The sequence below is a fragment of the Podarcis melisellensis genome, assembly GCF_964234715.1.
Source record: "Podarcis melisellensis genome assembly, chromosome: 5".
In the NCBI taxonomy this organism is placed as follows: Eukaryota; Metazoa; Chordata; class Lepidosauria; order Squamata; family Lacertidae; genus Podarcis; species Podarcis melisellensis.
In genome coordinates, this window is record NC_138537.1 from 39,948,535 (window position 1) to 39,964,589 (window position 16,055).

A 16,055-nucleotide genomic window follows, 5' to 3' on the forward strand; every position below is an offset into this window, starting at 1 on the left:
ATGGGAGAAGAGTGGGGAGAGACCTGTTGTGCAGGTGGACATTTCTCCCTGCAGGCAACAACTTAGCCGACTCATGCCCAAAATGTTTATATGATATGAATAATGTGTCCAATGTTGTTGACCCCTATACTGTAGTAGTGTACGGCAGACTCTAAAGGCAGAGCGCTTTCATTCATTTATTCTGCTTTCTACTACATTTCAAAAGCTTCTAATCTACCTACACATGTTTTGTGATACTTGATAAAGGCAGAGCATGAGGTGATGAGAATATTGTTTGGGGTTTGTGTCATAAGCATCTTAATTTATTTAGACCTACACAGGATCTATCTTGGTAGCTATGAATCCATACCAAGTGCTGCCACTGTATACCATGGAACAGATTAGACTCTACTGTAACAAGAGGATTGGAGAACTGCCACCTCATGTCTTCGCCATTGCTGACAATTGCTATTTCAACATGAAGAGAAATAAAAGAGACCAATGCTGCATCATCAGGTAGAGGCAATTAGTAGTGGGAAAGTTTGATGCTATTCCAAAGAAGAATAGCTGGTGGGGTTGGGTGGGAGAAAAAGAGCAACATCTAAGGGAAGCTTCCTGATGGGTGTTTATTGCGTTTCTCATGAACGCAAACTTTTTGCACTGTCGTCCAGTGTCATTGGCATCAAAATGTCAAACCATATTCGCCCTGCCCTTTTAATCCAAAATTACCTTTTCCAGGATAAATAAAAAAGCCACTTGCCAGCCACCTACCCATTTGTGATATCTTAATGATGTATCTGCAGTTCAAGCCCCCATATTGAACCACCCAGCGTAGAAATAAGGACAACACCATTATTTTTATGGCACTTAGCTCCAATGGTGTAAAAGAAAAAGGCCTCTGGTTTAGAAGTGACTTGCCAGCTGTGGGCAGTGGGCAGAGTCACTATGCTGGCTTCCTAGCAGGTGGGATCGGCTCTGTTGTTGCATTTCCATCACACTGACCTTGCTTCTTTCTCACCCTGATGATAGGCAACAGTGACCCACCTGCTGGGATGCTAGCATAGTGGCTTTGCCCCACCCAGCAAGCTGCTAATAATAATAATAATAATAATAATAATAATTAATAATAATATAATAATAATAATAATTTATTATTTATACCCCGCCCATCTGGCTGGGCCTCCCCAGCCACTCTGGGCGGCTTCCATAGAAACCAAAAATACAGTAAAATATCACACGTTAAAAACTTCCCTGAACAGGTCTGCCTTAAGATGTCTTCTGAATGTCAGGTAGTTGTTTATCGCTTTGACATCTGCTGGAAGGGCATTCCACAGGGCGGGCGCCACTACCTAGAAGACCCTCTGTCTGCTTCTGCTCTAGTCCAGCTGTTTTGTTCATGTAGTAACCATGGGCCTGACTTTGATAGGCGTACAGAAAAAACAGGCACATGCCCTCAAATGCCACACATTCTAAATGGGACAACAGTAATGCAAAAGAAGAGGAACACAGGTGTAGGCAAGAGGTATCAAAACACAGCTAAACGGTTGTTCAGAGAATATCCATTTTGTGTGATTGTGGAAAGCAAAATTCACCCTTTTCCTGCAACGATTGATTTAAGATTATTCAAGAGCAAGAAGAAACAGGCCACTTTTTATTCCAATTTGTCAAGAGAGTCCATCACTGAGTTCACCAGATTTGATAACTTATTTCAGTGGAGAATCCGGAGCAGGGAAGACCGAAAGCACAAAGCTGATTTTGCAGTTCTTAGCAGCTATTAGCGGCCAACATTCTTGGATTGAACAACAGATTCTAGAGGCCAATCCCATTTTAGAAGGTAGGCTATATAATGCCATTCACATGGCAGTTCATTCTATTTCCCTGACCTTTCCCTGACTGTTAATTTCTGCATTATATTTCAGCTTTCAGGAGATGTAAAAGCCACTTCTGAAAAACCAATGGATGTTTAGCACTCATGTTCATGTTATTTGATTCCAGAAAAAAAATCTGTTTGCATGCCTCTTAACCCATAAAATTGCAGGAGTAAAGTGAAGAAAGTTGGTGTTGTATACCAGTATACCAGAAGCATTCATGTGCAAAAGGGTGGTGAAGCAGTGACGTCGTCCAACGATGGTTGTTATTGTGACATACCATGCTCACTAGTGTGAATGGAATTTAGTTCAACATGCCAGTATATTGGTAAAAAAGCCACAGTTCTGTATCGCAGCAGGTGCTGCAGTGTGAAAGGAACATTAGAAAATGGAACAGAAGTGCTAGCCTTATAATCAGGAAAACTAATGCAATATTCTGCATGTCTGAAAGCACCCCTAGAATGTACATCATATACAGTCATATCTACTGTTCAGTCTGGAGGTTCCACTTGCATTCCCTATTCAGCTATTAAATATATCAGGATGTCTTTATAGAGAAGGGCATGCAGTCAGCCTTTGCTGTCACACATAAGGAAAATATTGGGGAGAAAGTATCGTCCAGTTCTGGAATATTCTTAAAAGAAATTAGAAATGGCACATACATCTGTACTTTTAGCTGGCTACACTGTAAACAGTCAATATCTGGCAGAGGTTTATGGACTTTTAATGGTGTTTTAATCAGATTATTTTACTGAAATGTTTATACATTAAAGATGGCTCACCACCCTCAAGATCTTGGGATGTAGTTGACGATAAATCAAAATAAAATAAAATGAGCACCTCTTACTTTGTGAAAAAGTACTTCCAAGTATCTTGGTGCCCTGAATGATTTCAAATAAGCAAAAGAGTGACCCTCCCCTTCATGATGCCATCTCACTCACTTACAGCTTTTGGAAATGCCAAGACAATTCGGAATGACAATTCGAGTCGCTTTGGGAAATACATCGATATTCATTTCAACCAAAATGGGGTGATAGAAGGAGCTCGGATAGAACAGTTCCTTCTGGAGAAGTCTCGGGTTTGTCGCCAGGTAATTCAGAGCACGCATTAATTGGGGCAGTGTTCCTATTTTCATTTGTGCTGCTGTTATGTCTGTGGGGGTCTTCTTATCATTCTAGGCTCCTGAGGAAAGGAACTATCACATCTTTTACTGCATGTTAATGGGGATGAATCTGGAGCAGAAGAAGATGCTGAATCTGGGCACAGCTTCAGAGTACACTTATCTTACTATGGTAAGTTGTGTCATGGAATTCTACTCAATATTGATCCAGAGAAGAACTCCAAAATATAGTTAGCAGAGTAACGTTGCAAGATTCCCAAAAAATGGACCAGAGGCAATTGTATTTCATCCAGCAGAGCTTTACTGCTACTGAAGGCAAATGAGCATAATAGTCACAAATCCAATACTTTCAGGATTGGCACTGTCCACAAGTCCAGTTGCAGCAGACTTAACTTAAACTTACAATAACTTATAAGAAGACTGAAACTTAACATGATGCATATATACAGAACACAACACAGAAAGAAATAGAAAAAGAGTGAAACCCAGGCTCCTTCTGGCCTGTTATTATTGTCAGCATGACCTTGACAGAAAGAGATAACAGGAGCAGTTTAAGCCAGCTGTACTCAGCTTCTCTGAAGGATAACCCAAACATCACGAGCCTTCTGCTTGATTCTTTCACAGAGCAGCTTTCAAAACCCTCTTAAATTAATTAGAATAGGAAAGATCTCTGCACATCAGATCAATACTTTCTGTACTAAGAAATGCAAACTGACAAGTTGTGCCTTATGTCTATCAGTGAGCCTGGTCCTTACCAGCCATTTCACACCAGTATAAGCACACAGCACACAGAGGCTTTTCCTCCCACAAAGTTTACACATATATTTAGATGCATTTTTATATACCCTACAGGGAAGAAAGCTAGAGGAAGAGGCAATTTAGAGCAGAGAAACAGGAGTGTGGAGTGGGGGAAGAGTTCACACACCCTACACTCCCTGCTTCCACTGCTGCTTAGTGAAGCAGTTAATTAAGAAGAAAAGAACTCCCAGGTGATAGTTTTATGTATTTGCATAAAGCTTGTACTTTGGCCTTTGGGCACTTTTTTCCACTGAGCACCTGCAAACCATTCTTAGATGAGAAACAGAAACCCAGTTGCCATTCCCCTCCCCACTTTAGAAAAACATACATGAAAGTAAAATGTTTATGAAAGGAATGTGGTCCTAAAAAGGAAACACTCTTGTCTGCTCTGAGCACTTCCCTAAAATGGAGAGTGTTTTTTTGGTACCATCTTAACCAAAGGAGGGCTTCACCAGCTAGCACAGAATGAGAATGTAATTTGCTAAAGGACACATATTTTCTTGGAAATCAGTCACACTGATTAATATTCAGTTACATCTGATGTTCTGCAGCCTTTTAAATGTGTCTCTGGGAAGGCGGGGGTTATTGTTTTGCTGTTTTGTTTTAATTATTAACTTGTGTTTTTATCTTGTATTTTATTCTGTGAAGTGCCCTGAGATCTTATGATGAAGGATGGTATATAAGTTTAATAAATAAAGTAAAATAATCATAATCATAATAAAATATGAAGCAAGTAGAAATTAATCTGATAACTAGGCAGGGAAGAATTTACTTCTGGAATTCAAAGATTGCCTATTGCATAAAAGGTCTGAAGGTCTTTGTGGCTCATGAGGAAGTACAGAAAAACACACACACACACACAGAGAGAGAGAGAGAGAGAGAGAGAGAGAGAGAGAGAGAGAGAGAGAGAGAGAGATTAAAAGGGAAATGCACAGTAGAATGCATTTTGCTTTGTGTTTGCTTGCTTATGGGTACAGGTGGAAAAGAGGAGACTGAGAGAAGATACAGTAGCCATCTTCCAATAGCCTAAGGGCTCTCACATGGAAGAGGGAAAATGCTTGTTTTCTCCTGCTCTGGAGGGTAGGACTCGAACCAATGGCTTCAAGTTATAAGAAAGGAGATTCTGACTAAACATTCAAAAAAACTTTCTGACAGTAAGAGCTGTTTGGCCGTGGAATAGACTCCCATGAGAGGTGGTGGACTCTCTTTTCTTGGAGGCTTTTAAGCAGAGGTTGGACTGCCATCTGTCATGGATGCTGTAGCCAAGATTCCTGCATTATAGGGGGTTGGACTAGATGACCATTGAGTCCCTTCCAGCTCTAAGATTCTTTGATTCTATGCCAGTTTTCTTAGCTGTAAATGTATTGTGTGCACACAATCTCTGAGGACTAAGGCGAGGAGTGGCTTTGGTGAGAAGGGGAGGGGCAGGTGGCTTTGGCAAGGTGTAATGAATGGGAGGGTTTGTGGCTTTGGCAAGAGACGTAGGGAGGTAGGTGGGTTGGGTGAACAAAATAAGCAAGGTTACAGTCCCTAGTTTACACATATACGGATTGAGCATAGATGAACTGCCAATCTTCCCAATGAAAGGAAATCTGCTTGGCTAAGGTTCACAAGTCAGTTTTGCAATCTCCCTTTGCAACCAGATTCACAGAATCATGATACCATCCTTGAGAGATCATTCAAACGAACTACCCCATATCATTGCAGTATAAAAATGTCACCACTGTTCTGTCTTCCAGGGCGACTGCACTTCCTGTGAAGGTCGTAATGATGCTAAGGAATATGCTCATATTCGCTCTGCCATGAAAATCCTGATGTTCTCTGATTCTGAGCACTGGGACATAAGCAAACTGCTGGCAGCCATTTTGCATCTGGGGAATATGGAGTTTGAAGGTAAGTCCAGCGTGTGCATCTACACACCCACACACTGACCTAAGAGGAGAAAATAGGGGTTAATGAAATTACCAGACTATACCTTGAGCAGAAAACAACATTTTGTTATCTAAATAAGAAAGTGCAGAGGAATGTAGATATTTTACCCTGAAAAAGACTCTCCTTATTATACACACTTTTAAGATGAGTGCTTTGTGATACTTGTGTATAGTGTAGGGGGGGACATTTTAGTTAGAGAAGTTGGGTAAGTCAAAGTTGTATTTCACATAGTTACCACAGAACAGATTGCCTGTATGTGGAAAAGCAAGAAAACAATGAATGCTGCAGGGATCTTCAGGAATCAACATTTTGAGAAGTGGGCAGGGGATGGCGGGTATATTTGCAAGGATTCTATTTGCCACAGTTAAAAAAAAAATCACCAGTTTAATTACTGGCACTGCTTAATGTCTGAACAATATATTACATTTCCCTGTAAGAAGGTTCGGGGACCATAACTTAAGTGGCATCTCCCATTTTCCACATGGATATTAACACAAATACCATGGTGTCTTAGGGAGATTGCGTTATTCTTCTTGTGTTGTTACTTTCTTTAGCCTAATGGCTGCTTCTTGAATGAGCAAAAGTGTGTTACATGCTTTTTGTTATAAATGATCACCAAGATTTGCTTTTTCCTTTATCTAGCTGCCGTGTATGATAATTTGGACTGTTGTGCTGTGCTGGATTCTGCACACTTTTCCATTGCAACTAAACTACTTGAGGTATTGGCATTGCGCATGAATATTATTTATATTCTTTATTTAATCCCTACAACCTTTCCTCCAAAGGAACTCAGGGCAGTGAATATAGCTTCCCACTCCATAGCAAGTGCTGTGGGCTTCATGGATGAGTGGGGATTTGAACCTGATCTTCCAGCTCCTAATGTGACATTCTAACCACACTGTACTGCATTGTCCCCTCCCAGTTTTTCCCCCTTCTTGTAGGAACATACACACTTTTTACCTTCCCGCCAGAGTGGTATCTATTTATCTACTTGCACTTTGACGTGCTTTTGAACTACTAGGTTGGGACCGAGCAATGGGAGCTCACCCCGTCGCGAGGATTTGAACCGCTGACCTTCCGATCGGCAAGCCCTAGGCTCAGTGGTTTACACCTCAGCACCACCCGCATCTCTATTAAGTGTCTTTATATCCCTTCTCTTGAAGGAGGCGCTGCCCATTCTCGCCAGATCTCCTACATCTACAGAAAATGATGCAATTCAATTGTCATTCCTACAGGTGGATTCTGGGGAACTCCACAGCAGCCTTACAAACCACTCGATCATCATCAGGGGAGAGAGCGTCTCTATGCCCCTAAGTGTAGCCCAGGCTGCTGATGTGAGAGACGCCTTCGTAAAGGTAAAGGAGATAAACAGCTCTCCCCATGTGTGGTTCTCAGTTATGTTTTGTAAACAGCTTTGAGGTTTTCTACAATGAGGCAGTTCATACATTTTATGAAGAAATAAAATAAAAATGACAAGGTTGTACATGTCATTGAAGTTTAATAACAGTCTAAAGACAAAATCCTACAAACAATGTCCTCTTTGGTATTCCAGCTTTAGCATCTGATTTATTAAGGAAGTTTGAATCTATACAAGCCTACAGCTATAATGCTTCCTAAATAAAGGAGAAAAATTATAATTCTTGGCTCTCATCCATGGTTACTCTCATTTACTCTCATGGTGAACGTTGCATGTTTTTCTTGATGTCAGTGAAGCTGGTATTTCAGCACAGAATGGCAAAATGTGGAGGGAGAGGGATGGCATGTTTACATCTGTGGATGTCTGCTTATTTATTAATTGCAGCTTCTTCTTGCTGTCCATGGCATGTGAATGCAACTTGTGTTAAATGCCGTGCTCTTATGCACCTTTTCTTTACCCAGGGGATCTATGGACTCCTCTTCCTCTGGATAGTTAATAAGATCAATACTGCAATTTACAACCCACCATCTCAGAGTCATAAAAAAACATGCAGGTCCATTGGGCTACTGGACATCTTTGGCTTTGAAAATTTTACCACTAACAGGTATGACATTCAAGTTTTAACTGTTTTGTGGGATGTTTTGAGAAATAGCACACCATTTCAGAAACAAATTGTAACCATTAGTGTTGATGGAAGTTATATTTTAAGTTAATTAATCTCCACACTGAAGATGATTGAGGTCCACTGAAACAGCTTCATGCTGAAATGAAAGTGTGTGGTGTTTATTAATTGCCCTTGATATATGCTAGATTTCATGAGAGCTGCCTGGTGATTCAATATTTTTAGTGGATTAATCAGTTGTCTTTTAATTGGTTACTCAGCCAGTTGTATTTCTCTTTAAGTGTATATTTTACCCACACCTCAATATCTGAAGGCTATGAAGGACTAAAAGGGAAGATTATATTAATAATATAAATGTTCCCGATAAATAAGAAATAATTGTGTCCCTGCAGTTTTGAGCAGCTGTGCATCAACTTTGCCAATGAGCATCTCCAGCAGTTCTTCGTAGCGCATGTCTTCAAGCTAGAGCAGGAGGAATACTTGGCTGAACATATCACCTGGAGTCACATTGACTTCACGGATAACTGTACCGCCTTGGAAGTGATTGCACTCAAACCCATGAATATTGTGTCACTCATTGATGAAGAAAGCAGGTTCCCTAAGGTGAGTATTGTGGTTTTTCTCCAGGCTGCCACAGGGAATTAGCTTTGTTTTTATTTCTTCTGTTGCTATATTGTATTGATTTGTGTTGCATGTTGTGAATCTAGCTGTGTAGCTTGGCTCTCTTGCTTTAAACATCTGGAGCTATTTGCTGTGCAGGCGACCTAACAGAGACCCCTCAGGTTTCTGTATCTCTAAAATATTTCCTGACTCTAAAAATGTTATTGCCACATTGTCGCATCTCAGGAAGTCTTTTGCCACACATTTGAGCACGTAAAGCATTCTCCCCGACCCATTTTAATCTCATGTTGTGGTTTGCTTCCAGGGAACAGACACAACCATGTTGCACAAAATCAACAATCATCACTGCAGAAGCAAAATCTACATTCCACCAAGAAGCGTCCATGACACAGTCTTTGGTATCAACCATTTTGCTGGTGTTGTTTATTACCAGTCTAAAGGTGAGTCAATAATAAAAGTTCCCTGTCCCAGCAGTATATCTTCTATCAATTCAAAAAGAGTTCCTTTTTTCCAGTTTCAAATCCTGCAGATTGATACTGTCAGACTAATTCTTGGTTCATAAACAGCTGTTTCATTACTTTACGGAAGTGGAGGGGTGGGCAGGATCCATTTCAATGGAGTGGGAATGGCCACTATCAAAGAGAGAGGAGGGAGAATGGCCAAGGGAACTCAGTAAAATACGGAAATTAGCATCAAGCAGAAAAAATTAATTTACCTTGCTTCTCCTTTGTTATAGGTTTTCTCGAGAAAAACCGTGACATGCTTAGCTCTGACATCTTGCAGATGATTCATTCATCCAAAAACAAATTCCTCAGACAGGTCTTTCAGGTGGAGACACCCGTTAATGTGATTCCTTTTGGCCGTGGGAGCATCAGGCATCTAGGAGTGGATCCCACCCTCAAGGTTAGCTGCCCCCCAGCACTGACTTGAAATGTAGATGTCCTCCCAGCCTCTATTTCTTAGACATTCTAGCTGCACTTTGCCTTCTGTGTCAATTTTAAGCCTTTGCCATATTTTAAATGTATAATAGTAGGAATGATCCCGAGCTATTTATATTAGATATAGCTGCTTTATCCTATAATTCAGAAAATACTTTCCTAGTTAGAATGAGTGGTTTGCTCAGAATATGCAGTTTTGTTTTCCTAGGGTTACCAGATTCAAAACAGGAGAGTAGAAATATATAGCAAGCAAAGCATCTTCTACAGTTACAATCACTCCTAGACTGCATACCCACTATATCTTTAAAGCACATTCAAAGCATATTTCTCCCCCCCTCCCAGGAAATCTGGTCACTGTAGTTCCAATTCCCAGCAAACCGTTAACAAACTACAGTGCTCAGAATTCTTTGAGAGGAAAGGGGGGCTTTGAATGTGCTTTGAAGTTATAGTTTGTACACAACCTTGGCCTGTTGTGAGGGGATGGGGTCCCCTGCAATTCTTGTATGACAGGTATGGGGAGGATCTGCATGTTTATTGACTGCAAAACAGTGGCTGAAGAGGAGCAAGCCCAGTCCAACTAGTGCAGGTGTTACAATTTTGCAGTCATAGCACTGGCAAATCAGGATGAAGCATTTCTAAGCATTTAGCCAGTGTGATGAAGTGGTTAGAATATTGGCCCTAAACCAGGAAAACCTAGGCTTAGATCCCTATTCACCTGTGAAGGTCATTGGGTAATCTCGAACTAGCCAACATCTCTCAGACACAAGGTTATTGTGAGGATAAAATGAGATAACATCAATTTACATTGTCCTCAGCTACTTGGAGAAAGGATACGCAGTGGCTGTGTAAATTCACAACCGCCGTGTTGTAATAGCATTGTAGGGACATTATTGTGGTGTTGTGCCAATGCAAGTGTTTAGGATTTATCCACATAATGCTCTTTTCAGATTTCCCCCTGTACTACCTTCAATCTAACTAATGAAACATCAAATAATTGCTGTACTTATCCATCTGTTCATTTCCTCCTTTATTCTTTCAAAATTCTACTCTTTTTGCTCTCCCTTTTGATGTCCTTTTGCCACCAGTCATTGTCCTGCCGGGGTTTTGTGCAATCCAGAACATCACCTGCTGCCTTTGGACAGGTAAACTGCTTGGAGAAGAAATGCCACGACTGAAATAATAAAAAAAAGCCCTAAAGCCATCACCTGGCTTTAATTATTTCTGTAGCAGCTGTGGGTTTGTGCAATTCCTATTTTATTTCAGTAGGCTGGAATGGGAATTATTTCCTTTGGATTGTGCCTACTGTTGGGAAAATTCCAGGCATTCCCCTGCAACTCTGACAAAGGTTGCTAAGTAGTTAGTTACCTGCAGAACGTGCATGTCCTGTTAGCCACATTTTCCCCATTCTGGAGCATAAGCTCATGCTAACTGAACTTAAGCTTGTAAAAATAAGACACTGAGAGAAACTGACATTGAGAGATATGCCCATGCCTAGATGTCCTTGTTTCTTTGCAGGAAAGCACCTTGTGTGTTTATCCCTCTCTGAAAACAGCAGCTTCCAGAATAATTGCAAGGTTTCAAGGCTGCTTGAAAAGCAGCTGCCACCTGCCCTATTCAGATATTTTTCATCTATGTATACACACAGCTGCTCCTTTATCTTTTGCTTCTGTGTTTTTTGGGGGGTTTGAAACCTGAACCCGGGCTCTTTTGGGAGGAAGGGCAAGATAGATTTTAATCAGTAAATTTAACCAGGAGCCCCTTACCAAGTGCTGTTTTCCCCAGCAGTTTGCATATGGCATTACAGGCACCAACGGTCAGCTGGTTGGTGGTGCCTGCAAACCTCCCTTTGGCCGAGCCAGGCTTGTACATAGTATATATGATGTCAAGTGTTGGGCAGTTGGTTGTGCCTTGGCCTACATGGTCTCCTGTAGGAGGACTGGTGGGCCTAATTAGACCTATAGACTGAAGGTTTGCCATCCCTGGGCATAGATGTCCGTTGAAATACAGAATGGAAGATCCTGTTTTGTTTTGTTTTATTCATCCACATTTGTACTCCTGGTACATACACAACTGTATTCAGATACTTTCAAGCTTATATAGCTTTCCAGTGCTCAAAAACTGAAGGAAATTACCAGAATAGAGTAAATACATCCTGAATAATCACAATTCTTTTGCATCAGTTCCTCCAAAATAAAATATATAAACATTAAATATTGAAGTTATAGGAAAATTTTATGTAAACGATAAAAAGTCCTCTTGTCTTGCTATCCCTAACTTTTTAATGTATCCTGTAGTTACCATTATTACCATTATTTTGTAACATTGCTACTAGTTTGCCTGTATTTACCTGTTCCCACAACTTCCTAAACATTAGGAAGAACTTCCTGACAGTAAGAGCTGTTCGACAGTGGAATTTGCTGCCAAGGAATGTGGTGGAGTCTCCTTCTTTGGAGGTCTTTAAGTAGAGGCTTGACAGCCATATGTCAGGAGTGCTCTGATGGTGTTTCCTGCTTGGCAGGGGGTTGGACTCGATGGCCCTTGTGGTCTCTCCAACTCTATGATTCTATGATTCTATGTCAAGTTCATTGGGGTTTTTGAATGTTCATCCATGCCTTAGCATGCATAATTCTTGCTATGGTTAAAATATGTAATATGTTTTTATTCATAGTAATTTTGTTTCATTTTACCTCCTTTATTCTCTTGGTTGGCATGTCTTTTCTTCTTTAGACTTTTGTTCTGTCAACAGTTGTTGTTTTTCCCCTCAGAGCAGGCAAGAGCTACCCTTATGTTATTACTCTGTTGAATTTGCTCATCTGAGTTGCCACTCCACCATTTTGTGGCATTAACAATAACACTATTACAGTGTTGAGATAATTAAATGTTTGTTTGTAACCTAGTTCATAGAGGGTGATTTCTAACTAATTGGTCTATTCTGAATATGAGTAATGCTGGATATTACCCATAGTTCTTCTTTAAACTTTTCTGTTCTTTGTTTAAAGAAGTCAAAATATCCAACAATAAGTATCAAGTCAGCTCCAGTAGACACACATAATACCACCCTCTCTTTTACATTTGTAATTTTTCCATTAAACATCTATGCCTGTTGAAGAATTCTGAGCAAGTTGACTGTTGGTATTATAAAAGGATGATTTCCTTTGGTTTGTGATTTTGGCCATTGGAGGGCAGTAGTACTTCACATATAAAACCAATAGGTCCCACAAACATGTTGAAAAGGGAACCTCAGGTCTACAAACATAACAGGAGAGGCAATGGGTATACAGTATATGCTCCACAGCTTCAGACACACATTACAAACGTCTGCTAGGGGGACACAGTAGACAAAGAGAGAACGTGTCAGTCATAAAAAGTATGGCTTTTTATTAAGGGCATATTTGCCAGCAATATTAAGAACACATTTTCTCTGAAAATGCATTGCTTGGATTGTTTTTAATGTGAATGCAAAGCAGTAAGAAAGGGCTTTTCCCTGTATGGTTGTATTAGCATTGTCATTATTGGTTTGTCTACACCACAACATCAGGCAAAATGTTCCTCATCAGCATTTTATTATTTCAGAGTAAACTTGTGTAGGAGTGCACTGTGAATGGGTGTTCAGTCATCGAGGCAGTACATATATATATATACGCAGCATAGTCATTCAATGCATGTGGGTGTTGAATTGATATTCAAGACATGTGGTTTGCTCTCCCAGGGGTCAGATACCACCAAGCGTCTCTCTACGTTAGGGGGGCAGTTCAAACAGTCCCTGGAGCAGCTGATGAAAATCCTGAGTAACTGCCAGCCGTATTTTATCCGCTGTATCAAACCCAATGACTACAAGAGGCCAATGGTAATATTTCATTCAAATATCTTGATCAAGCTTTTGTCTGTAGCATCTGTTGGTTTGAAGAGAAAGGACATTCGTTTGGTAGGAAGTATACAGTTAACAGAGGCGGGGGTGGGGGCCAGCCCCTCAAAAAAAAAATTGCAATGGAAGGGCCAGCCTCCCTGCATGTTGCGGGGCACACTTGTGTCACAAGCACAAGCTGCGGGGCACCTGTACAACATGTCAGCACACACCATAGCATGTGTGAGTGATGTTAGCATGCCACTGGGTGATGTTAGCACGCCAGGATGCCACAGGGCATGCTTTCACCATGCGTGCACGCAGCAGGGCATGCATACACGGTGTGCTGACATCGTGTGGCCCTGCCTGCCCCCCCAAGTCACGGGGGCAAGGCGGTGCGTGTGACAGGGTGCTTCTAAATGAGGCAGTTTCCCGCAGATGGCACATTCAGATCTAATTTTCTTTATGTGATTGACATTCCAGGGTTTAATAGGCTGGCTCATTCATTTTGGTGAAAATGTGTATTAATAGGCAGGTACGAATAAGAAGCAAGCAAGTGGGTGACTCTAGCAAATGTACGGCAATATTGACATCCCTTGTTCCCTGCTGTGCTTGTTCTGGTATCCCAACTTGACTGAAAATGTGAAAGAGATAAATATATTTTTCATTAGACCCAAGATGAGGTGTGAAAAGAATAAACAGGAACATTTAATGCATATGATACAGAACCGAGGTTGTTTGTGTTAAATTTTGCTGCGTGTTTTATTTTCAGCTGTTTGACCGAGAACTCTGTATCCGTCAGCTGCGCTACTCTGGAATGATGGAAACCATCCGGATTAGGAAAGCTGGCTACCCAATTCGCTATGGCTTTGCAGAATTCTTTGAGAGATACCGAGTTCTGCAGCCAGTGTCTTCTCGTGAGCAGGCAAGTTAGCAGGACTGATCAACCTTATTACTGCAGTAAGAGGCATATTGATTTGTAAAACTCAAATCCCTTCTTACTGCTATATACATATCCAGTAAGCACATCACCAAGAAGGGGGTTGCTTTATTTATGCTTTTCTTAAGTCATCCTTTAACAGTTGCAAGAATTTATATGGCAATATTACCAGTGATATAAATCTCACCAATTATAGTTCAAAAAAGCACTTTCAGAGTATGACCAGAATCTGGTGCCCATTTCTTAGTTATTTATCATGAGGCCTCTTAAGTTTCCAACCAAACATAAATGTGACAATTGATTTACATTTCAGCTGAAGAATGATGCTCGCCAGTGCTGCATTTACATCTGTGAGAAGGTGATAGGAAAAGATGATGAGTGGAAAATTGGAAGAACCAAAGTATTCCTGAAAGTAAGTTACTGGCTTAATCTAACAGTTTTGTCCACTTTGAACAGCCACGGCTTTCCTCAAAGAATTCTGGGAACTTTAGATCATGAAAGGCTCTGGGAGTTGCTAGGAGACGTCTATTTCCCTCACAGAGTGACCCTCCCCAAAGGGATTGTTTGCTAAACCACTCAGAATTGTAGCTCTGTGAAGAGAATAGGGGTCTCCAAACAACTCTCAGCACCCTTAACAAACTACACTTCCCAGGATTCTTTGGGGGAAGCCATGACAGATCATAGTGATACGACACAGCTTTAAACGTATAGCGCAGATAGGGCCTATGTGAGAGCACTGTTCCCTCAGGTCTGTTTGCCTGATCTTCTATGAATTGTTTCTCATCACTTCCCTTCAGCACTATGTAGTGGTGCACAGAGTTCAGTCACAACTCAGTAACTTGTACTTACAAGTCATAGACCTTGTCTTCTCCTGCCCAAATTATTTCTGTGGACACCCATGCTTGAGAGGAACTTACTCTCCATCTTGAAGCTGAGTCTACAAGCTGACCTCATGGCTGTTGTAACATCCAGCCTAATTTTTGTACTTGCCCCCCCTTGTTTCCCTCACCTGGATCTAAATCGGTTGACACTAGATGACAAAGCAGAAGTGTTTCCTCCATCTCCATCACAGATTCTCTAATACATTTTGTTGCTAAGAGCAATAGAATAACTCGTATATTGTCCTATATACAGACTGATTGGTTCTGTTTTGTTACAACCCTTTTATATGTGGTCATTTTTAGATTAGATTGGTTGGTGATAAACATGTGAATTATTATTTTTTCCATTCTTTAACAGGACTATCATGATACAGTACTGGAGGTGCAGCGAGACAAAGCACTCACAGAGAAAGCCATCCTAATTCAGAAAGTGCTGAGAGGGTTCAAGGAAAGGTAAAAATGAAATCAGATTGTTAATTTCCTTTGGGTATTTTACCTATGGGGAGAGAATTGCATTTTTCTTGGGCTCGGTGCAAGTGGCTTTTTTGTGTGAGGTGGGGAGGAGGGGGTGCAGTTCTGGGTTTATTCCACTAGACCCACTACAGTGGTACCTCAGGTTACATACGCTTCGGGTTACATACGCTTCAGGTTACAGACTCCGCTAACCTAGAAATAGTGCTTCAGGTTAAGAACTTTCCTTCAGGATGAGAACAGAAATCGTTCTCTGACAGCGCGGCAGCAGCAGGAGGCCCCATTAGCTAAAGTGGTCTTCAGGTTAAGAACAGTTTCAGGTTAAGTACGGACCTCTGGAATGAATTAAGTACTTAACCTGAGGTACCACTGTATTTTGGGGTTAATGTTAGCATATTGAGGTTTGTTTTGTTTTTGTTTTAATTTCTTCTGCCTGCAGGAAACAGTTTCTGAGGCAGAGGCGCTGTGCTGTGGTTATTCAGACAGCCTGGAGGGGATATTGCTGTCGGAAGAACTTCAAGATGGTAAAAAGCTTGCGTGGATCTTTCAGATACAGTTATCAAAATGGGCTCTGCATAGCCAGGCACACTATTCATAGGTTCTTACACTAAAAGACCTAGAACA

The 16,055-nt window shown here is 41.0% G+C and overlaps 1 protein-coding gene across 3 annotated transcripts in view; it reads left to right on the top strand.

The window, feature by feature from the left end:
* The window catches only part of MYO7B (myosin VIIB), a 59,125-nt gene that overhangs the window by 6,717 nt on the left and 36,353 nt on the right, over positions 1-16,055 (top strand). For 2 of the 3 annotated variants that reach the window (XM_081911937.1, XM_081911936.1), the window contains exons 6-22: positions 311-495; positions 1,692-1,813; positions 2,795-2,937; positions 3,026-3,139; positions 5,505-5,658; positions 6,340-6,416; positions 6,933-7,052; positions 7,576-7,718; positions 8,129-8,339; positions 8,662-8,797; positions 9,094-9,260; positions 10,381-10,437; positions 13,005-13,142; positions 13,912-14,064; positions 14,393-14,491; positions 15,319-15,413; positions 15,871-15,955. In XM_081911937.1, coding sequence (XP_081768063.1) covers positions 311-495; positions 1,692-1,813; positions 2,795-2,937; positions 3,026-3,139; positions 5,505-5,658; positions 6,340-6,416; positions 6,933-7,052; positions 7,576-7,718; positions 8,129-8,339; positions 8,662-8,797; positions 9,094-9,260; positions 10,381-10,437; positions 13,005-13,142; positions 13,912-14,064; positions 14,393-14,491; positions 15,319-15,413; positions 15,871-15,955 — 2,199 coding nt within the window. The remainder of the gene's footprint in view (positions 1-310; positions 496-1,691; positions 1,814-2,794; positions 2,938-3,025; positions 3,140-5,504; positions 5,659-6,339; positions 6,417-6,932; positions 7,053-7,575; positions 7,719-8,128; positions 8,340-8,661; positions 8,798-9,093; positions 9,261-10,380; positions 10,438-13,004; positions 13,143-13,911; positions 14,065-14,392; positions 14,492-15,318; positions 15,414-15,870; positions 15,956-16,055) is intronic. The other variant, XM_081911938.1, reaches the window with a different exon arrangement.